Source organism: Toxotes jaculatrix, chromosome 6 (genome assembly GCF_017976425.1).
Source record: "Toxotes jaculatrix isolate fToxJac2 chromosome 6, fToxJac2.pri, whole genome shotgun sequence".
Lineage (NCBI taxonomy): Eukaryota > Metazoa > Chordata > Actinopteri > Toxotidae > Toxotes > Toxotes jaculatrix.
In genome coordinates this window covers 3,478,747-3,501,452 of record NC_054399.1, presented here as the reverse complement: position 1 = coordinate 3,501,452, position 22,706 = coordinate 3,478,747, and the positions used below count along the sequence as shown (strand labels likewise).

Genomic DNA, 22,706 nt, shown 5'->3' with positions numbered 1-22,706 from the left:
TGTCCTGTAGAGACCCAAGCACTTGGATACAGACAGAGAGGAATCTGGTCAGTCTGCTGTGTGGCTAGAGGTGGAGGCGGCCAAACTATTTCAGACTAAGACAGAAAGAAAAGTCAGCTTGTGTTCACTCATAGGCCCGCATGAGGGTGGACTATGCTCTGAGTAATAAGAAGTTTGTTGTGCATATTTGCATGAAAAAGTTAGATTACGACAGTTCGGCAGTTACACATGAATAGTTGTGCAGTTAGAGGGAGGCGACACAAAATAAAATGTTCACTCATCTAACTGTTTTGCTTTCCTGCATTGTATTATCAGTTGGCTATCACTGTGAAGCTGTTATAAAGTGGTACACCACATAGTTTGAGCATTTTAGACTCCAGACATGTTGCCACTCTAGACAAGCCGTGTTGTACTAAACTCAGCCTTCTGGACCACTGGTCTTTGCAACTGGCTGATCCCCCCTCATCCCTGCCAGGATAAGCCTCTGATGGCACTACAGATGTGTAGTGCATTCTCTTGTGCACACTCAGACTAGAGGGAATCCCCCTGGATTGCACATAGACATCTATCTGTGATTATCTGGGGCATAATTCCAGTGAATTAGTGTGTTTGGTTTAAGCTGGTAAGACATTAATGGCATTGAGGAGTATGGGGATGAAAAACCAAGCTCTGTAAAATGCCCCCACATGGGCCCTCCCTAAGCTGCCCCCTGCAAGGATTAACTATCAACTCAGCATTTCAGTGGTGACTGCAAAAATATTATGTAATACAGAAATAACATCTCAAGTTCTTAATTTTATTTCTTAAATCATCAGATAGTCCTATTAATCCAAACACTTGGTTGTTTTTAAGTGTTGTGGTATGTGCGAATTCTGCTGCAGTGATCAGTTACACGTTTTTTTGGGCGTCATATTTATCTGCATACTAAGATCTTTTTTCCTCTGCTACTTATTTTGTTATTTGAAACTTATTTTCCGCTTTTCAGCCCATACCTCCGTTCTGATGAATTCCATGTTGTCATCTGAAGAGAGCAAAGACCTGGTGTCCTTCTTTACATGGGGTTGAAACTTGTGACTACACAAATGTCTTGGCTAGTTGATTCCCTTCAGCACCTGCTTCGATGGCCTTTCACCTCTCAGCAGTCCATGTGGGCAGCTCCCATATAAAGTTCTAATATACCTTCTCCAAAACAATATAATACCATCTGCCTTTTATTTGGCTAGATTAGAGTAATAACCTCAGTACCTAGATTGATCAGCTGAATCTGTGTGTTTGTCTGTGTACCTATGTGCCTGTATTTGCACATGGCTAAATTATTAACCGGGCAACTAAACAAATAATACACTGAGGAATTGCACATAAATTTGGCTCAAAACTTTGCCATTCAACTAAATATAGTCCCTAACCAGCTCCTCTGTATGCTAGCACCCATCCTGCTTACACATGGCCCTGCACTGTGTTGGACATTGCTGTGCTCTTTCATTCTTTTTTTTTTTTTTTTTTTTTTTTAAATTCACACGATACAATGAAGACTTCCTGAGAAACATTGAAGATAAGAATCTTAACGAGTCTGTGAATGATTGCATTCAAATAGATTCTTTGTGTTGTCTGTATTCATAGGTAAGGAATGATGGTTGTGTAGTGTTTTGGAAAATAGCAGTTTGCTACCAGCTCTCTGACTGTCATAAAGTTCACTTCCAAAAGTCTCCGCCTCTTCCCAGTGCAATGTGGATTAAAGCACAACATTGCTTACTCTGATTTACATGGTTTAGGCATTCTTTTCATTGATTGCACTGAAAGTCTTGGCGTAATGTAGCACACAATAAGGACTGAGTCTAGCTAGAAATAACCTATAATTGAGCCCTGCTGAGGAAGATTATCCTTGGCTTTGGGAGAGAGGGTTTGGAGCATAATTGATGTTTGGGTCTGCCTTTGCCAGAGAAACCACCCTGTCTTTGCCCTCAAGACGGCCTTAGCTGAGTTGCCAGGGTTTCTGCTATGTTTAGATCCACTGATGGTACGTTAAAGCCTGATCTTTTCTGGCTATATATGTCACCTGGAGAAATATAAAGATAAGAGGAATATCTGGTGAAACATGCAAAAAGGTGTTTGTTTGTACATTTCCCTTTCCCTTCGGAAGAAGCCAGTAATGTTTCCACTCTAGAGGTAGTGATTACGACAGGCCTGGCCTGTCATTTAGTGTTGGAGGGAGCCAGATATAGGTTTTTCCCCTCTTTGTCCAATTTACTGTAGCACACTGCCTGTTTTTGACTATGAGCTAGCCCAAATTCTTCAAGACAAGTACAGTGAATACATTAGACATTCTTGAGTTGGTTTTCTAAACGTTCATGGTGGTTGTGCAATTGCTATTCATTGACAAGGTGAACTTGAAGGAAAACTGTCTCCTGGTCGATGATATGTGACAGAAAGGAGAATCGAACAAAGCAAAATGAGACGGGACTATCTTGTGTGTCTGGGTTATCTCTTATTTCCTGGATGGACTATCAGCCTCCTATTTGTAGCATCCTTGCTGCATGCGGGACCCGGAAGAATGCATGGCGACATTAGATGCAGTCAAGTTAACCATTGATCACATCAGCTCTGCTCTGTTGACCTTTAGCTCTTTTTGCAGTTACACCAAAATGTACAAGGTTTAAACTCGTTAAACTTACACTGATTTGTTAGAAGAATTAGCGAGCTATGTTTAGATATGAAATATGTTATAGCAATACCAGAAAAATGCATGTGCTTAAATATAGAGCAGGAGCTCAGTCTGTGGCTGTATCTGCGACAGCATTCAGGATGTGCACAGGGTTTGGCTTACCCTTTTTCTGTGGTCACACTTTTTTTTTGTTTTTTGGAGTCGCTGAGTTGGAACAGGAAGTCAGATGTATTATTCACAGGTCTGTCAGCGTGAGAAGTGAGTGATTGCATCTGAGTTTTTCGTTCTGTTTTGCTCTGTTTGGGGTTAGTTGGAGAAGGTATGTGCGATGGCGTGTTGCTGTGACATTACATTTGGGCCGTAAAGGTTGTTGCTTTGTTTCGTGTTGTTTTGACTCGATATCTTCGCTGACCTATTCTCACCATCTGTCCAAAGCGCAAGAGTGGAAGTTCTCACACCTCAACTTCTCTGTCTGCTGTGTGACTCAGTGGCTTGTTCTTCCTTCCTTTGTTTGACTACAGTTTGATAATGGTTATAAGTCTCTAGCTTTCTGTATTTACTCACTTCATTTATGCCGGTCTAATGCCAGTGTCACAGTACTGAAAATGTGACACTCACTCACACATGTGAGTTTTACCTGACTATAAAAGGAGCCCTTTGCAGCCACTGTGATGATAAACTGGAAGGAAAGCACAGTTTTGGAAGCCTCTGTCTGCTTATGTAACTGCCTCTTGGATGTAGTGGGTAATCTTCAGATTATTACTCCGCTCAGGAGGAGGTTTTAATCCAGTCCACACAGAGCAAGCCAGGCTGAAGCCAACAGTAGGTTGACCTGTCACTTTGCTGTGACCAAGACCAGAGTGTCAAACAGCACTTTACCTCTGCAGCTATATGGCTGTGAAGGATGTTGTTCGGTGCAAACAGTGTAATCAAATCATGGAAGTGTTGTTTCCAATGTTAACAAGAAGGCTTAAGGCATAAGTATTGAAAGATATATGTTCGTGGCTGTGAGTTTAATTAATGGTAATGTAAATGTTTTTCTGATCAGTCAGAGCTTAATGGGATCTACCTTAAAGTTCAGGTTAAAGGAGGACATTTTGTACTTAGCAGTACGACAGAACTGATTTGTGTCTGTCTTCTTGTCAGTTGTTGTTAAAGCCGTGATTTCTGTGCTCTCTGTTTCAGATCTTGGAGCAGTGAAATTGTGGACCCTCCTTTCTCTTTCCAGCTCCAGCCCCTGCTCTATGGCCTTAAGGTACACCACATGTGTTAAGTGGGTCGTGTTCCACTATGTACTGAGGTTTAGGTTTTACAGAAACTGCAAGCTAAGTAGTGTGGGAACAAACAGGGTGTTTGGATTAATCTCTTTGTTTTGCTGAATTCTGATAGAAGCAGCAAAGCAGAGAATTTCAGTCTATTCTACCTGGCGTTTAGTTTTCTCCCTCGGCTTGGATACACCTGTGTTCTGTCAGTAAATGTCCATGCTGCACTCGTAAGGTGTAGAATACCTCATTCTACAACATCTAATTTTATACTGAATCTCCACCTAGGCTAAGAGTTTTTGTTTCCAGCCACAGGTACTACTTTAAATATGTGTATAATGTATATTTAGCTGACCTATGGCATATATTATCAGCATGATGCGAGAGAGGCTGCTGGTTTCAGTCTGAAAATGAGATGATAAAGTTAACATCTGCGGTGCAAACATTCTTGGTAAACTTCCTTCACAGTGTGAGTGAAGCTTTTGTCACGAGAAAGGAATCGAGTATGTTTATATCATATTGCATAGAATGTGTCGATGGATTTAATGCAAATTAAAACATCATGTTATCATGTTTTTCAACCTAGTTGACTGCCGCCCTTCCAAATGTGCCTCCACAGTTCTAAATATAAATTGCATATTTATTTAAATTGCTACCACAGTAAATGTATTAGCACCACAGACAAACATCTTAGCACAGGCAGAATATCTTGTTCCATATTCTGCATCTGTAAATGTTGAGAAGTTGTATTACACTGGCGTGTTCCTCTAAATACTGTTTTGGCATATTACTGCAGCCTCTGGGAGATAAGTGTCACCTCAGAATGGTAATTGGGGAGGAAAGAAAAGGAGATCATTTTGATGCAGGGTCTGGCCAGGTCACATTCTTACATTCCTCAGCAGTGACAACCAAGTTCTCTGTGGGTTGCTTCACAACTGTCAATCAGGACTTAGGAGAACGAGCTTGATCTCTTTGTCTGAGTGTCTGAACATTAGAGGCAGCATTTCTTGTTCTTGTTTGCAAATGCACGACTCTGTAAACTTATACTTGTGGAGACCTGAAAAGTCAAAGAAGCAGTCGCAAACCAAGGCCGTGAGAAGGAGGTGGTTTGTCGCAGGCAAGAACTGAGAGCAAAATGTGCGATCACACAGCGGGGCACTTAAAGAACTGGAGTTGTCAGACAGTGCGATTTTGTTCCTTGACAGCCTGTTTGATGTGACTGGACAAATTTACGCATGTCTTTCAGGTGGTGTGTTTGTTGTGTTACACACTGACTTACACACATGCACACTGTTTCCTATACGTAGAGTTTCTGACTGTGATGGAATAAATATGTAGTGGTTATCAACTGAGCTGCCAGAATTTGTAGGACTCCTGAGGGAACTAAGGGAATCAAATCTTTTAGTATATGTTTAGTATAAACTGCTCACACTGTGTAAATCCTGAGTCTTTGCATTTTTGTTTTTTTGTGTATTCTGGGTGACTGAATCTGTGTCTTTGCTGCTGTGACGGATGCAGTTTCCCCATTGTGAGACTAATAAAGGTGTATCTTATCTTTTCTGATTGAATGAAAGTGGTATATCCATGTTAACTCTGAAGACATTGTTCCTGTAAAGCTGCACCAAGTCAACGGCGCAGAGATGCAAAAATGTACTTTTATTGTTGCATAATTTCAGGCTACACTTGAGAGGATCTGCACAGGATGACGGCATTGTGGCCTTGGAAGTGTGGTGGCTGTTTGCACCATAAGGGGGCAGTACATCATTGTTTTGATACTCGCCTTACCTGACATGGACCTGGGGCTGTTTACTGACATCCAGTGGTGGAGTAGCAGTTCAGATTTGCACACACCCAGAGCGATCAAAATAACTGTTGTAATCTAAGTGGTGACAGTGTACTGACCAGCCCACCCCCCCCCCACCAGCTGACTGCAGCACCGTCTCTGACTTCTGGGCCCCAGCCCACTAGTTTTCCTGTTTTCTCCTGCTTGAAAGCAGAAACAAGGCAGAAGCGGGTGGGACTCAGAATGGCATAGGAACGCTGCACATTGTTCGCAGGGCTTCCTCTTCCACATTCCTGGGTTGATAGGGATCTGGGCCTCCTGTGCAGGGGTATTGTTCTAACTCAGCAGCACCACAGACCTGGCCCCAGCAAACCACAGCTGCCTCCACTGACCATTGTGGTGCTCAGGCCGAGTGATAGCTATCTTTGCCTCATCAGTCATCCCTCTCCCTCTCTCTCTCTCTCTGACTCATTTAGTGATTCTTACCAGGATCTGCTGCCTCAGCCTCTCTGCATCTTTGCTTAGGCCCCAGTCTTGCACTATCCCAACAAATGCCCCCCCCCCCTCTTTGCAGCTTGAAGCAAATTTTGTCTTTTTCTTGTGCCTGATGGACAAGATTTAACAGCATAATAATAATAATCAATCCAGTATTGTCCCAACAAATCTTTCTCCTGTTATTTTCACCCTGGCTGGAGTTGTGGGTCATAACTAGAGCACAGTTAGGAATATCATTAGAGGTCAGACAAACATATAGGTTCTCTGTATGATTTAGGCACATGTAACAGATGACACATCCATTTATAGTAGTAGAAGTGACTGAATACTCACAAGGCTGAATCTGACACCGAACATAATTTACAATACAGATTGACTCCTTTGCTGTAGGAATCTGTGCCCTCCAGTGAAAACAACAACAGGAGAGGTCTGCTGCTCTGTATGTCCAGTGGAACCAGAATAGGCCTTTTATCAACACTAACCCTGCGAGGCTTAAATCTTCTTTCTCCTTAAATCTCCTTTATGCTTCTGTCTCTCTATTGTAAAGGTGTAAAGTGGATTTAACAGTAAATGAAAGCAGTTTTATGAGGAGGAAAGTAAGTACAGGAGTAAGTGCAGTCCATTTATCAAACATTTTACATCTTTGGACAAATGGAGTGATTTCATAGTCCAGCTTTCTGCAAAGTGTTGGTGAGCCAGAGTCCAGTTCTAACAAGCTTTCTGGTGATTTGCCATCAAATCCTGCTAAGTGTTTTCCTTTCCTTTTTTTTTTTTTTTTTTTTTTACCCCCCAGCAATTGTATGGCTTGTCAGTATATTTCAGCAATTTGTTTGAGCTTGCTTGGTGTGTTTTCTTCCAGCTGGCCTCTAGAGGGCAGAGTTCTGGGAAGACCACAGCCCTGTATTTATCATTTCATTCTTCCACTTTGTGCTGACTCGTCAGGCTGGATTAGGTACTGGAAAAGAATGATTGGCATTAATAGATAACTGTACTATTTTTAAAAAAAAGTATTTTCATAAATCACACAGAAATAAACAGAGATAACGGTGATATTATGTTTTCTTTTACTTCCCCTCTTGGATTCCCAACATGGTTTGTCTACTGAAACAATTACATCATCTCACTGACATTTTCACACACTGCAGTAGAGGGTGTAAGCACTTCCTTAATAAGTTTCTGACCAACTTACTGGTCACACAGTGCATTTTTGCTGTAGTTTCTTAACCCAAGTAATTTTTCTGTGATGGAGATGGTTACTTGGACATGAGAAAATACCTTCAAAATAAACTGATTCTTCTTAAATTGTGCTTTGAATATAGTTACCTCTTACTTAAAAGTATAATGCTATCCACCTCACAGGGCTTACCATAACTGTTATAGCACAAACTGGAATGACTTTTAGATATTCATTTAGGAAAAGCACATCTCATAGTAAAAGGTTAGCAGTAGAATAAGACATTAAATGGATAATTTAACTTGTTTGACTTATATTTTATGAATCAGTTTATATGTTGTTTATGTTGTTGACCTTGCATTGTTTTTACTCTGACACTCCAAAACCTGACTGTGGGACACACTGAAGCATAAAGTGACAACAATCAGTGTCTTTATGATTTAAAAAAAAAAAAAATGCATTGCTCTACAATCTGTAAACCTGCGGTATGAAACAAACCAGAAGCCTCTGGCTTCTCCTATTGTAATGGCTAACTAGAACGATCACAAACCATTTTTGCCACCTGACAAATGTAAATCCATTCGTTCTTCATTTACCTCTGGTGTAGTCCACCACTCCTTGTGGAAAAGTATTACCTTTAAACTTGCTAGATGTTCAGCTGTCCTGATTAGCTTATCGTTTAGTTTAGGTGTCTGTCGTTTTGTGCAAAACAGGCGACATACTCCTTCCTAGTCCTGCAGGAAACAACAGCCTTAGTAGCACTGTAGCATTACCAGCGCTTTTACATTACACTGAGTTGCTTAATTCAGTATTAATGACAAATTGCATCATGGATTCTTGATTATCGGGAGATAAAATAAGTATTGCATTGATTTGTATTTTATTGCCCAATTGCTTTAATGTGGCATCTAGTTATGGATGAATCAGCAGAAAATACTTAGGTGTTTTAACAGTTTGATGCACATTGGTGCTATAGTCATCTTTAATTTTTGTGGAGCGTTACAGTTTTGCGTTGCTGTTGAGGACTGGCTATGCTTGTGCTTGGGTGGCCTATTAATTTTTGCACTCAGTCCCACAGAACAGCAAATTGATGACTTCTTTGGGCAGTGAGCTTTTATGAGAGTCAGCACAGCATAGTCCCTCTTACACCTCAGCTAGGGATATTATTTGGAAGGGTCTGAGTTTGCTGCAGGTACAAGCTGTGCAGCCAAGCAGAGCACAGCAGTCTGTCATCGCCATGTTTCACCGACCCCATCACTTTACCCATTCTGCTTCTCTTCATAATAGCTCAGCACAGTCAGGCACAAGTGAAAGCAAAGGGAGGGGTGTATATGAGTGAGGTATATGAGTAAGTTTGCAAGAAAACAAACAAGCATTTGTGTTTGTCTATGAATGCTAACAAGAAACACCATTCTGACTATGATAAGGGCTATCAGTAAGTACAGGCGTGCAAGTGTAGGCAGCTTGGAGCTTTGCGATTTCTTCTAGTGCCTGTCAATCTTCTTCCTCCTCTCTTTGTCTCACAAACTGGTGAGCAACACAGGCCAGCAGGGTGTGGCTGGTGTCGTCTCTGTTGTGATTGGCTGGTGGCCCAGGCTTGTGTGTTATCTCCTGTGGAACATGTTCTAGTCCCACCCCAGATAGCGCCTGGCACTCAAACGTAGCCCTGCCCACTCACAGTTACATCACGACACATGAAAAGTGCCATGTCTGTTTGCGTTCTCTGCTCACTGTGAGCAGACAGGTAATGTTGCAGCGCTGGAAGTTTCTCACTCTGTCACCCTGGTTAGCTGCAGTAAACAGCTTCTCCTCTGCTAGTTAGTCCAGAGAAACAACTTCAGAGAGATTGACAGGTAGCGTCTCTTCTGGTCTGTGAGGGCAGATCTCATGGCCCACACATACAGACCCTCACAGGGAGTGAATGTGTAACTGCTGCGTGTAGGTAGCAGCTGGGTACAGGGACTGCACCGTGTCTGCTTGTGTGTAAATGGGGCAGATGTGGCAGACAGGTGGTTTGTGTGGGAGAATAGCATGGCACGGGCTATTGGACAACGCACCAGAGTGAAAGGCAGAAAAAGTCTCGACAAACATGGAGTTTCTGAAGAGCCTGGTTCCGGCTTCCATCTCAGGGGAGGGGCCCACTGAACATGGGGGAGCTTTGCCTAGGGAGACAGGTCCACGGCTCCTTCGCATGAAACGACTGGGCCTGCTAGCCATGGGGCAGACCATTGAGGAAGATCCGGGCGATCAGGTGTTAGAGGTAGATCCAGGGACCGGCTCCTCCAGGCCAGCCCGCAGTAGCCGAGCCCGCCTCAAAGGTACAGCTGACTCAAATGCATGTTGATACAGCAGTTATCTGTCCTGAGTTTGTATTAATGCTTTTCTGCTAATTGACTAGGTCACTTTCTATAATTGTAATTTTTGTGATTAAGCTTTATTAACATGCAACCAAAGGTTGGCTTTACACCCACCCCACTGTATAGGATACTGACTCAGAATACTGTATACATGCTAGGGTTTGGCAGTTACCTATATTTTCTGATCTTCATTGTGTTCGATCGATGATACCCTATATCACTGGGTGGTAGAGTGCTCACCTGTGGTCTCAGAGCACTGCCGAAGCTCAACTGTCCATATGTCAGAGAGCCACATCTGTGCTGTGATATGCTCATAGTATATGCAAGGTCACGAATGAACAACATGCAGAGCAATGGAGACTTACTGCAGTGCAGTCTGCAGATGACTACACATTCTCAGCTGGATTAAACTGATAAAGTCTAATAAAAAGATTGTCTGTGAACCTGTTTAGGTGTGGGCATAAAGGAGTTGTAATTGGCCGTACACGGCAGATCTGGATAAACTTGCTTTGATGGAAGGAAGTAACTACAAAACATAATAATTAACAGTGTTAAGAGTTAGGCTATCTGCACTAGATGATTAACATTTTGATCAGAATTTGAACATTTCTGTAACATTAACTTCCCTTACGGCATACAGAGCCATGCTTTTGTCAGGAGAAAGAACAAAGTCTGTTTGGATCAGATCGGATCATATAGGGCAGGTGTCACCACAGATAAATTGAACTTCAACAATATCAAAAACTGCACCGATAAACATCATATTCATAATGATTTTCAGCCTAGTTAACCATCTCCCTCCCTGTAACGTGACCTTACATCAGTATTTAACAGTAGCAGCCACATAGACCTGAGTGGCATCTGGTGCTGTGGGAGACCTCGGTCACATTTCTGTTGTAAGTGTGAATTAATTGCCGTAGTAGACAGTTTAAGATTTTTACTTTCATGAATTCATTTTCCCCACTTCCATTAACTTCCATTAACTCTGCAGCATCAGGCAGCAGAAAAGCTCACTAACTAACTTTGCAGACAAAGTTAGTGAACATTGAGCAAACTGAAAAAATCGTTTAGGAGTTTTTAGACCAAGACAGCTAAAATGACAGGTGTCAGGTGGCCAGAACACTCCAAATGAATGCTAACGTTGCTCTCTGACTTGATGTGTGCTGCTGTGAATAGACAGTTGTTTGCTAACACCTGTATATGGTGATAAGTCAAGGCTGTGTGGTTGTCAGTGTGTTTTGGAGTTTATTTGCCCCAGGTGGTCCAAAAGTAAATCAATGCAACTGTGCACCAAGGACACTGGTGAATTCTGGTTTGTTTTTAAAGTATTTGGGTTTGTTTATTTTGTCTTTTTTTTCAGATTTCAGATTCTTGTGTGTTGTCCTGAGATCCACATGTTGAATAAATCTTTGATAATTAACAAGGAGTGTTATCACACAACGGGTGTTATTTTCCTGGGGGCTTTTTATGTGTTTACATGCCCAGTAACACAGGAAGACCACTGTAAAGACTACAGTGTGCATGTTGTCTCGATAGAAACAATACTGTTTCAGATCATGCGGGCCGGTGAGAGTGTACTTGTTGCTTTTGCATAATGATATCGTGATATAAAGCAACCATCAAAGGAAAGCTGTGATACATGTTCTGTTTTTGAAATGCTGAGCTATTCTGCTGGCATGGTATGCCTTATACAGCTGTCAGATAGGAACAAATACACAAAATTTATAATTAAAATTAGTATTGGATCACTATCAGTATCAGAATCTGTAGTGGAGACTTGCATTTAGGCGAAGAACAAACAAGATCTGGCCAGCTGTGAGAGCCGTGGCAAAAGTTTGAGTGTTGGTTCTAAAGCATGAGTTGTGCTGACATTGTTAATCCTCTGAAGTAGGTCGACTATTGTGTGTATGGATACAGTAGTTAAAGGTTTAGAAGACGTGTGTACACATACGAATTATGTGTGTGCGTGCAGGCCTGCCAGTTTGCACCAGCAGTGGGGTGATGACTTGTCGTCAGTCTCTCAGCATGGCTTTTTTGCAGTGCTGCCTGTCAGAGCACGCTTGCACCCTGTTTACTCATGGCTAAAACACGACTGCGCTCTCCCTTCTGCTGAACTCACCTAGCCTGTTAGCCTCTAAGGACTTGTCAGCTAGCGAAACTAACCCACAATAACAATAATAGGTTCCACTGTTGGTGTTTTTGGAGGTGTGAAGACAACGTTTTTTTTTTTTTTAAGTTGCTCAGCTGTTGTTTATGTGTTTGTGTTCAGCTCAGAGTGATGGTGATAATGTTCATGTTCGTGCTGAAAGACAGCGAGTTGACTGGACCGGTCAAATTACTTTCAAATCTTTCCTTTCTTTCTTTCCTACTAGGAAACATCCGTCATATTACAAAAATCTCCTTTTTACATCATGCTGTCGGTGGCAGGGGTCACAATGGTGAGTTATGTGATTAAAAGAAGTGACCTGGTTACTACAGTAGTTGAGGTAAGGAGAGAGTTACACAGATGCTAGAATGGTGTGTTCATACCTCAACATAACATGCCTAATGTTTAAATGAGAGCTGAGTACCACTCCCTGGTTGCAGAACTGGCATAGCCTGAGTTGGCTTTTAAGGTGGTGCCACTCTTTTCTTTCTGTCATTTGTCTTTCTTTGCACACAGTGACATCACCCATCCACCCTTGGATGTACAGCTGAGTTTTTGGGAAGGGTTTTGATTGGGGCCGTATTTGGTTAATGGGTGCAGCAGGTTTCCTGTTTGTGATTTGGGAGTGTTTGGAGCATGTGACTGAACATGAGTGTGCGCTGTAGGGTTGTACTCCTGTATCGAAAACGGAAGAAATTTGACTTCTGTCTGAACAGTGCGTGGGGTGTGTATCCAGACAGTCTGGACAAACTTATTCATCGCGTCTCTTAAATTGTCATTAGCCAACTGTCGTGAAACAAACCACATAATGGTGCAGCTGACTGTGCACTTAGTGGGAATGTGGTGTCATAGCTGTGAAGACAAATGCTGTGAATCATTGTTTGTGCTCCTTCTCCAATCAGCTCTCTCAGTAAATTCACCTCCTTAGTGAACAAGTTGAAGACAGCTCATTTGAAGAAGTGCTATGAGTAATGAGCTGACCTTTTTGTACCTGCGTTAAGATGAGTTTTAATTCAGATTTGCGCGGTGTTCTGCTCTGTCATTCCATAGAGGCTATATGCGTCTGACCTGAGAATGACTCTTTGCTGAAATTAGTTACCTTTCTTGATTTGCCAGGCAAATCTGAGAAATGACTAAGCTCATTTTCAGCGTGAGCAGAGCAAAAAAAGCTCATCATCATCGTCACTGGGTTCGAATGTGTCTGTGCAAGTTCTTTATATAAATGTTTGCCATTATTCAGAATCCTACAGCTATGGAGAATTGCATCATGCTTGGCCAGGAAAAATCTGTCTTAATTGTGGATTTTTTTTGGTTAGGAAAAAAAAAAAAGGTTTAAAACCTAAGTCTAAGTGTGCAGAGTTTGTATCCGGGTAATTATTTGGAGCAGGTATGAAATAGCTGGTTCCTGCCTCAAGGGAGCGCTTGGAGGTGAGGAGCTGTGCAGGTTGCAGAGTCGTGCTGCATACCCAGACTGCTGTGATGGATCTAAATGGCGTGTCCTCTGCAGCTCAGGCACCAATGGGGAGGTCAGGGATTGAATTACAGCTCCTATCGATTATTGTTCCCACCACTGCCCTTCAGAGAGGCCAGGGCAGGAAATGCATCCTCCACCCTGTGGGCTCCTGGGAGGAACAGCTCCCTTACTCTGTCTGCAGTCAGGATGGTTAGCTGTCAGTCACAACTCCCACTTTGTGAACAGAGCTACCATAACTCGCCATGGCTGTGCATTTAGTTGGGATTATTTAATCAGTGAGCTCTTCGTTCCAGGAAGTCAGTCATAATGTTGTTTATTTGAAGTCCTCAACTTACGTCAGCTCTGTTGGACAGAAGCTCTTAGCTCTAATGTTGTCAGTTATTCCTCTGCATTCCTTAAACAATAAAGCTGGTTGACTGAAAACAATCCATGCAGACGTCTCTGCATGTTTTTATGTGAACTGGTTTGTTGATAAGGATAAGAATGATAATATAAACTCTAATTCTGTGTTTAAACAGTGTGTACACATACAGCTTCTGCAAGATAGTCCTGCTGTTTACTGACAAGATGTCATCAAATGAAATACAGCAATATGTAATGCAATGGGATTGTAAAGAGTCTGTGCTTGTTTATTAGAAGGCAGAGTTTCACAGTGAATGCCTGCATCAGGGCAGCACCAGCCAGGGTCTGACAAAGCATCTGCTTGTGTTGTGTTTGTTTGCAATGAGCTCTGCCTCATTTTGCATAACTTGTGTAGTGGAGGACATGTGACAGAGAGAGAGAGAGAGAAATGAAGACTAAACTAAAAGAAGACAAAGAGCATTTGTCTTTTGCAGCCTTCCCAGTGTTATTCCCCTCAGAATATTTTGTTCACAAACTTAATCCTGCGCTTGACTACATATTACTTGATGTCATGTGACTCTGTTTTTTTAGTCTGTGCGAGTGCAGGGGAAGAACTACCATCAATCCAAGAGTAAAATATGAGATGAATCAGGTGTGTGTGTATGTGTGCGTGTGTGTATATATATTTCACATTCACATTAACACAAACACAGTGGGCCGTTTGCTCACTAATGCAGCGCGTAGCGCGTTTGTGTACCATTCCGTGTGTTACTATGACTGGTAGCTTTTGGACGGAGGAATGATGTAATGCGTATGACTCCACTGGGTGGGAACAGTTAGTTTAGCAAATAGATGAGCTGTGGTTGCTGTCATTCCACGATCTGAGATTAGAAACTGACAGAAAGTAGCGGTAACACACTGAGCTTCCACGTCCTATGGGTTAATCTGGTGAGATTTCTTAATATACTCCATCTTCATGCACAGTGTATATCATTTAGAAATACAATATTTTTATTATTTTGGGGCAGAGATATGAATTGGAGTAGGGCTACTGGTCGCTGTGTGTGCACTCCCGTGTCCAGTTTATCCCTCCTCAGTGCTTTTTCTCTTCTATCTTCCCGTTCTTTCCTTTCCGTCCCACTGCAGTCAGGGATGACGCATCAGTATTGCTGTGGAGCTTACAGGAAGTGTCGTTTTGATAGGCCAGCGGAGAGGCAGCACAGTAGCAGCTCTGACATGCGTATGCATTGCTGAACCACAGCCAGGGAACACTCGCAGCATTTTGATGACATCACCCACCCCCACACTGTGCTCCTGCCTCCCTCTGTTTGCTGTTGAAACAAGCTCTCTCTCTCACTCAGGGAGAAAAGAGCAGGCATCGGTAAAAGAACAAGAGCTATCTGGGAAGAGGAGGGGCTGCTCGCGAGCAAATGGAGAGGGAGAGAGCTTTGAGGGGAGGCGGAGGGAGGCTGACAGTGCTAGCGGGCTAGGACTGGTACACACACACACACACACACACAGGAAGAGAAGAGGAGAAGGAATATTGCCGTGCATTGTTCAGACTTCTATCGTGTACTGTTCTGCCTCTGTTTTCTCTCATATCAGGAGCAAAAGTTCTCACGCAGTTTTGCCGTTGGCCTTTCTGGATCTTTCTGTGCTGAAATGGGGATGAGGGACTCCGTGGATTGGCGAGGGGGCAGCAGGAGCTGGGGTGGAATACTTCTCTAACTAGCCAGGCTATGCTCTCTCTCCTCTTCTCCCAGTGCAGTTTCACTCTTCAGAGAACTAGGTGGCAAAGAAACAAAGTGGTAACACTTCTTGGATCGGTTTCCTGAGCAGCTGTCCGCGCTGTCATTCAGGATGATGCCTTTAACTAGCACCTGTGGAGGGTAGTGTTCAGCTCCAGTCAGAGCAGAGGAGCTGCGAGAGTGAGAAGTGTAAAGATTTTTTTTTTTTTTTTTTTCAGAGGTGCGTATTTTCGAGCAGAGCGGAATGTTTGGGTTTTATGAAATGAAAGTGACAGGAGACTTGTAAAATTTTGTGCCTTGTGGTGAAGCCTAACTTTTGAGAGCCGCCATGCTGAGCCTGCAGGATTCAGTCTTCTTTGAGATCAGCATCAAGTCTCTGCTCAAGTCTTGGAGTAGCAGCTGTGAGTACCATGCCAAGCTTGCACACATGTTTACATACCACACTTGGCCACCAGACTTATCTGCCACACACAGCCAGCAGACCCTGTGCAGAATACTACACGCTTGCATGCGATCCATGCTCAGAGATTTCCTATCTCCTCCCTGTATAAGAAAGTGGTTATTAATGGAGTTGTCAGGATGACTGATTATGTTTAGTCCAGGTTTAGCCAGGCTTATTTGATGTGTATGCAGGTGGCAGCAATTAACCTCTTCCTTCAGCAGAGTCTGTCCTCCTCCCCCCCCTGCTCATCATCATTCTTCTGGCTCCTAGTTGTCCCACAGATAATGTCTCTATTGATGTGCATCTGCTGATACATAACACAGGTGGACTTGAAGTACTTCCTGATACTCTGAAGGCCCTGGCTGCTTCCAGCCTTCTCTTACTCTGTCCATCTTTGTGAACTCCTTTTTTTATTTTAACGTCCAAATCTCTGTCTTCAGTCTCCCTCTGCAGCACTCAACTCTCTCTTCTTCCCTCCAGTTTTTTTTGCCCTTCTTTTATAACCCTTCTCTCCCTTTCCTCTGGAGGGGCTAATGTTTCCCTTCTATTGATCTGTCTTCTGGTTTCCTCCTATTATTAGCTTCCCATATAGCCCATATTACATCAGGAATCAAGAAGGCGCTGCCTCTTCAGTCTCTCTGAACTGTAGTGATGGACATAGGTGAAACAAACAGCAGTCAGAGCTGCCCTGCCGCTGCTGATTCATCACTCCAGTTGTACCTGCATTAACACTTACACAATTTGACCTTATATGTTTTTTTTTTTAAGATTTAATGATTCTTTGTGTTTTGAAGTGTGTGCCCAGTTTTGCACAGCACATGGCTTACAGTGCATAGCTTTGCTGTGATTGCAGAACCCCAGCTACACAAACATTTGACCGAACATTTCTGTTGTTCCAAAGAGGAATGTTTAGTTTGCCTTTTTCTGTGGATCACCGTCTGTCATGGTGTTCATCATTTTATGTCACAGTATTGATATTTGATGATACAGTGAATTTTCTTGGAAATCAGTTGAGGATAAAATAAGCAGACATCAGTTTTAACCCTCTCTACCGTTTCACATTATATATCATCATCATCATCACCGAATCCAGGGCCAAGCGAGGGAACGATTATCAGAGCACAGACCAGAACTGACAGTTGACAGGTTCACCGCTACTACAGATGCTGATGAGAGCATTACATTATCATTGCATTAGCTTTCCTTTTGTTTCTGTCTCTCTCTCTCTCTATCACACACACACACACACACACACATGCTGATAGTGCCTGGGAATGTGTCATACAAGTTTTGTTCTACATATGGAGTTTGTTCTGTGTGAGTTTGTATGTATGCTAACTAAAAGTGACTTCACCATGTTTGCATTTTAATCTGGGAAAAGTCAGCAGAGCAGTGCTAATTAAAGAAGAGTAGATCCTCTGCTGTTTATTGATTTATAAAACTGAAGCAGTTCTCCTACAGTATCTTTATGTGTTTATGCCATATATATATTTATTGGCTGTTTATGGAGGTAACTATCCTATTAATTGTCAGGGTTTCTCATGGCTCATTATAGAAGAGAGATAGAAGAGACAGAAATTTCAGTGCCATAGTAAGAAATTGTGTAGTTTTGCATAATTTGTTCACCCTGCTCCTTGGCCAGTATGTGCTGGGATAGGCCCATGACCATACACAGGATATGTCATTTTAAAAGTTGTGTAATAAAAATACTGTTACGGTGATATTTTTTTAATGAGACATATTTTTCAGAAAAGCATAGAAACCATTGTTTTGAACTTTGAATCTGTTGTTCCTGCCAAAACATGGAGGAATGGTAGACATTCCAGGACACTTTGTAAGTCTCTGTCCTCAGGGTGATGAATAACTGAGAAATTCAAGTAACTTACAAAACTGTTTGTACTCTGGATCCCTGAAATATAGGATCCCTGGCATTGGAGCAGGACCTGTACTACATTACTGTTACTTTACTCCTTATTTTGGGATTGTGACCATTGAATACAATTTTAGACCTTGTACTATTTTAACTTTTTAAATCAGTAGGAGCACATAGCATTACAAAGTTTTCTGTTAACTTGTAAAGCTGTGTGCATTATATGTATGCCAAGTCAACAGGTGGTAAACATCCACCTGTTGAGTAAACAACTCTCTTCCACTTGCCCCTCTCTCTAATTACTGCCCCCTTTACCCCTCTTTCCCCTTTCCTGTGCTGGTTGCCAGTTTTTCATCGGGCCTCTCAAACAAAGGGGGCCTAATTTCAGAAACCCACATTTTGTTGTTTCTTCCATCCATGTCCTCTGTTTGCGACGCTTTTTCTTTTACTGTTAAATCAGTTTTTGATTCATGATGGAGCATGCCTTCAGCACCTACTGGTTTCTCAATCTATCCCTTTCTTCCACTGGTAACAAATGACTTTTGCCCTGTAACTGTTTAGATCATTTTTTATTTGGAAGTGGTAATGGTGAAGAATAAACCAGTAGTAACTTGTCAGAGCCTGAGCATGTTGAGACACTCGAGCAGAATTGGCACCGCCATACCACGTGAACATTGGCAGTGATTCTTTTGTCTCTCTCTCTCTCTGAAAAGATGGATGCTCTCACTGCGCTGCATTCCAACAGTATGTGTGTGTTTGTGCTGTTGTTTCTGGTTGTCCTGACAGGGGAAGTGAGCAGGCGTTAGGGAGGGCTTTGTTTTAACTGTGACAAGGTGGAGTCACTGCTGTTGTAGTTGTGTAATCCTGCGGGGTGCTCTGTTTCTTAAGCACAACCATGGAACTTTGGCAGAGTGCACCTCATAAGCCTCTCGCAGCAAAACAAGATGAGCATTTTCTTATACAGCACTGTGGCTGCAGCTTATGTTTTCAGCTGAAATGTTCTGAATCCCTTAGATACCAGTGTTTTCTTGGGCAGCAGTTTTTATTTTTTTCAGGACAAAATGCATGAAGAAAAAAAAAACAAAACATGTTTCAGTTCTGTAAAACCCTTTTTTTCTGTTTTGAATATTGTGAATACAGTACTTGAATCATCTGACAGTAGATTCAGCCACAAGCCTTAAAGTGTGAGGCCTTTCTCTCTCTTTTTTTTTTTTTTTTTTTTTTTACATATTATTCGAAAAGGCATGCCCGAGCTTTTGCATTTAGATTTGAATGGGAAACCAGAGATGACCTCAGGATCATAGGCGAGTCACTGAAGTTTCAGTCAGTAGAGTCCCTGGCTTAAAACAGGGAGAAGTTTGGGTCTTTTGAGTGTTTGCAAAGATTTGTGCACTGGGGTCAGTTTTGGAAGGAAATCATAGTTTGGCATGCCACAAATGACTGGCATGTCCTAGTGAGAAAGAGAGGGGGAGGGGTAGTGCAAAGCCTTGGCCCAGAAAGGGATGCCTTTCGTTTTTGTTTTTTTTCTCTCATTTTGCCGTCAACAGACGAAGTATAGTGCTGAGGTATTAATTTTTTGCGAAGCAGTCAACAATCCAGCCGGCCCAGGGTGCGAGACAAAAGAAGGACGGAGTGGGTAGAGGACACAGCGTTGACTGGATATTAGGAGCTGGCTATGTGACATCACTGGGGCTGTTGGTGAAGCACAGTAAACAAAGAGGGAAATGCTTGAAAGGCTCTCTGTGCTGCCTGCCGGACAAAATGACCACAACACAGTTCACACTTGTTATTACGCTGCTCCTGCCACCTTCCACACTTCATAGAAAACACTGTGATTCTGAATTTATCATTAACTTAATCATAACAATTAAATTACAGTGTATTTTAGGATTCTTCCATGTTATTTTGCTTATTTTATTTTTTATTTTTTACATGTTGGAACAAATGGTGGCCTACGACATACTTAAGAGATGGTTTAGGGTTTTTAATTGTAGATATTAGATTATTTTAGGTGGTAATGTGTTGCACATTGATCATATTATAGATTCATCATTCTATCAGGTTAATTCATGAAATGAAATGTTTCACAGTGCTCTGAATACCAGACAGTCAGTAGGGGTTTATTTCCTTGATCAGTGTACATATTTAATACCACCCAAGTATGTTTAGCATGTTTTCAGCTAAAAAGCCTTTTTTTTTTTTTTTTTACAGCATGTCTGCTTCTCAGTGTTATTCACTGTACATGCCTGTACAGGGCACGGGTGTTTCTATAACAACCAGGAAGAAAAAGGAATGAGGTTAAGGGTCAGTTCGCTACTGGACGTCCACTTGGCTGGACTGGAACCTTGTGGACTAGACTGGAAGCTGTGTCCCAGCTGCAGCGTACACTGCAAGAGCATTATTGAACGTTAGGAAGCAATGTGGCTGTCTGAGCCTGTACCTGGATGAGAGTTTGCATTATTTTAGTTTTTCTGAGTCTGTTTGTTGTTGTGCATAAGGTTTGGATTCAGTAATCACACTAGATGGCCAAAGGTGTAGTGCACAGAAAATATGAAGATACTTGAACATTACATTATTGTCTGTTTTCAAAACTGTGAGCTGTCTACGCTGCCTACCTAAAACCCTTTAGATTTGCTTATAGTATTTGAATAGAAAGACCAAATGATCTGTGCCACATGCAAATGTGCAGAGAGCCTTGGGTTCTCCTAGTGACCCAAGATGAATGTGTTTCAGGAAGCCAGTCTAAACACCACTGAGGGAGCTCTGTGGACATTCAGTTTTACAGTGTTGTTTCAGCCTTCCTTTTACAATATTTAAACTCTTAGACTTAAAAAAATGCTGTTTAACAGACCTGCAGCTTTCTGATGAATATACAGCAGATCAGGTGAATGGATCCTGTTGCTACTTGCTACTTGCTGTAGTAACAGCATATTTGCTACAACACTGCTTACAGTTGACATTTTACTTAGGATTCATGTAATCTTCTCTAACCACAGTGACTAATTTACATGTGCGCCAAGCATTTTCTGTGGTTAAAGGATTAAAACAACATCATCCCTTAAACACCATGAGACTCAACAGCTGGCTGCATTAAACCTTGGTTTTTGTTTTGTTTTTTTTTGCATAAGAGTTGAACAGAGGACATGGAGGTTCACACTGTTTGCACACAAAGCCACCGATCCTCCAGTTGTCACTGTCATACCCCTTAATTGTCAAAAAAATAATATAGAAGCTTACTTTAGAGTTTTGTAATTTAAATTAAATTTGTATTTAATTTTTCACTTAATTGCTGCAGCACTGTTTCCTGTGAACTGTAAAATTTGGTCTTAGTGTTAATCTTGGAAATGTGCTAATAAGACAAAAATCCAGCAGGAATTTCAGTCATTAATACCATGGTAATTTGGTAATTTGGTAATTTGACAGCAGCTTAATGTAGTACCTCTGACAGAAGAAAGTATCAATGATGAACGGCTTCAGACAAAGGATTTTTTCAATTTGCAGAATGTCTTTAATACCAGATTAAAAAAAGAAGGGTAAATTTGCAAATAAGCCTCAAGACTAAAAACCACTGCCAAGCACTTTGGCACAGCTAAAGAAAAACAGCAACACCCTGACCACTTTCTGCTTTCTCAGTACAGACAGCAGGGCTCACCAGAAGTCTGATGACCTCAGCTGACATCTACTAAAGCTTCCCCCTTTTCTTGTTATTAAGTCACTTGTTAGGGTTTTTTTTTTTTTTTTTTAAATTATTGATCCCTCCTGGGGAAGTTATTAATATTTCACAAAGTAGTGTTTTCCCATTATTTTAGCAGTGCTGCATGATAAATGTTTTTTGTAGGCTCGATGATAATTGTTGAATCTCACTTAAAGAGATTGTTTTATGGGAATTTTGGGAATGCTCTTATTCACTTTGCTGCTGAGAGTAAGATGAGGGATTGATACCACTCATGCCTGTATGATAAATACGAAGCTATCACCAGTCTTTCTCTTGATCTCCCTCATCTGTTGAGTCAATTTACCTCTTTAAGAAATGTCTGTGTTCTATTGTAGTGTTATTATATATAACATGTATGTGTATATGCATCTATTATTACTGTTACTATCACTATTATTATTATTATTGTATTATTATTCACACTGTGTTGTTTCCTCATCTGCAGCTTCTGCACCAGTCAGCAGCAGCGCGAGTAGACGCCGTGCCCCCTCCTCTGTGACTCCCCTCTCGTGGGAGAAACACAACATTGCCGCCATGTCGAGCATCACCATCGACCCCGAGCTCAAGCCCGGGGAGTTTGTCATCAAGAGTCTATTTGCGGAGTTTGCTGTGCTGGCTGAGAAAAAGATCGAGATGGTGATGGCTGAACCGCTGGTGAGTCCACAAGGGGTGAAAGCGAATGTCTAGAAACACAGGAAATGAAATTCAATACACAACACGTGATGGTGGCACACACTGCTGAGACAACTGCTTCTCTTTTGCAACTAACTGTTATACCTTCAGCCACAAGATGTGTGAGGAAACTGGCATGAAAGGCGCACATGAGCTACACGAATGATAAAGTTGTTTATTACTAACAAGCTGGTTCGGCTGTTCATTGACTGCCCTGCTCCTTCATTCATTCCCTGTTATTCAGCTCAGTTCCCTTCCTGAACATGGGGGCTTCTGGCAGGGGGCGGACAGAAGTTTTAACCTCATTCTCATTCAATTTATGCACCACAGCAGAACTTGTTTGTTTCTCTCTCTCACTCGCTTACTCATCATCAGGCCTGCCACTTGTCTGACAGCAATCTGCTATCGTGCCAGTACCAACTGTACGTCTGTTTGGTTAGTAACATACTTCTCTCTCTTACAGGAGAAACCCCTGTCCCGATCCCTTCAGAGAGGGGAGGATGCACAATTTGACCAGGTCAGTGTACCCACAGTTAAAGACCAGGAGGTAAAAACTGTATCTCA

General features: G+C 42.0%; 1 protein-coding gene across 15 annotated transcripts in view; it reads left to right on the top strand.

Moving 5' to 3' along the window:
- Positions 1 to 22,706, top strand: part of fryl (furry homolog, like) — a 58,904-nt gene that overhangs the window by 1,032 nt on the left and 35,166 nt on the right. For 7 of the 15 annotated variants that reach the window (XM_041040157.1, XM_041040146.1, XM_041040147.1 and 4 more), the window contains exons 1-4: positions 9,120 to 9,694; positions 12,106 to 12,171; positions 21,916 to 22,124; positions 22,606 to 22,659. In XM_041040157.1, the coding sequence (XP_040896091.1) occupies positions 9,466 to 9,694; positions 12,106 to 12,171; positions 21,916 to 22,124; positions 22,606 to 22,659 (558 nt within the window). In that variant the 5' untranslated portion in view covers positions 9,120 to 9,465. Of the gene's footprint in view, positions 1 to 3,847; positions 3,918 to 9,119; positions 9,695 to 12,105; positions 12,172 to 15,206; positions 15,845 to 21,915; positions 22,125 to 22,605; positions 22,660 to 22,706 lie in introns of those variants that run through there. The other 8 variants (XM_041040156.1, XM_041040153.1, XM_041040151.1 and 5 more) reach the window with 4 other exon arrangements.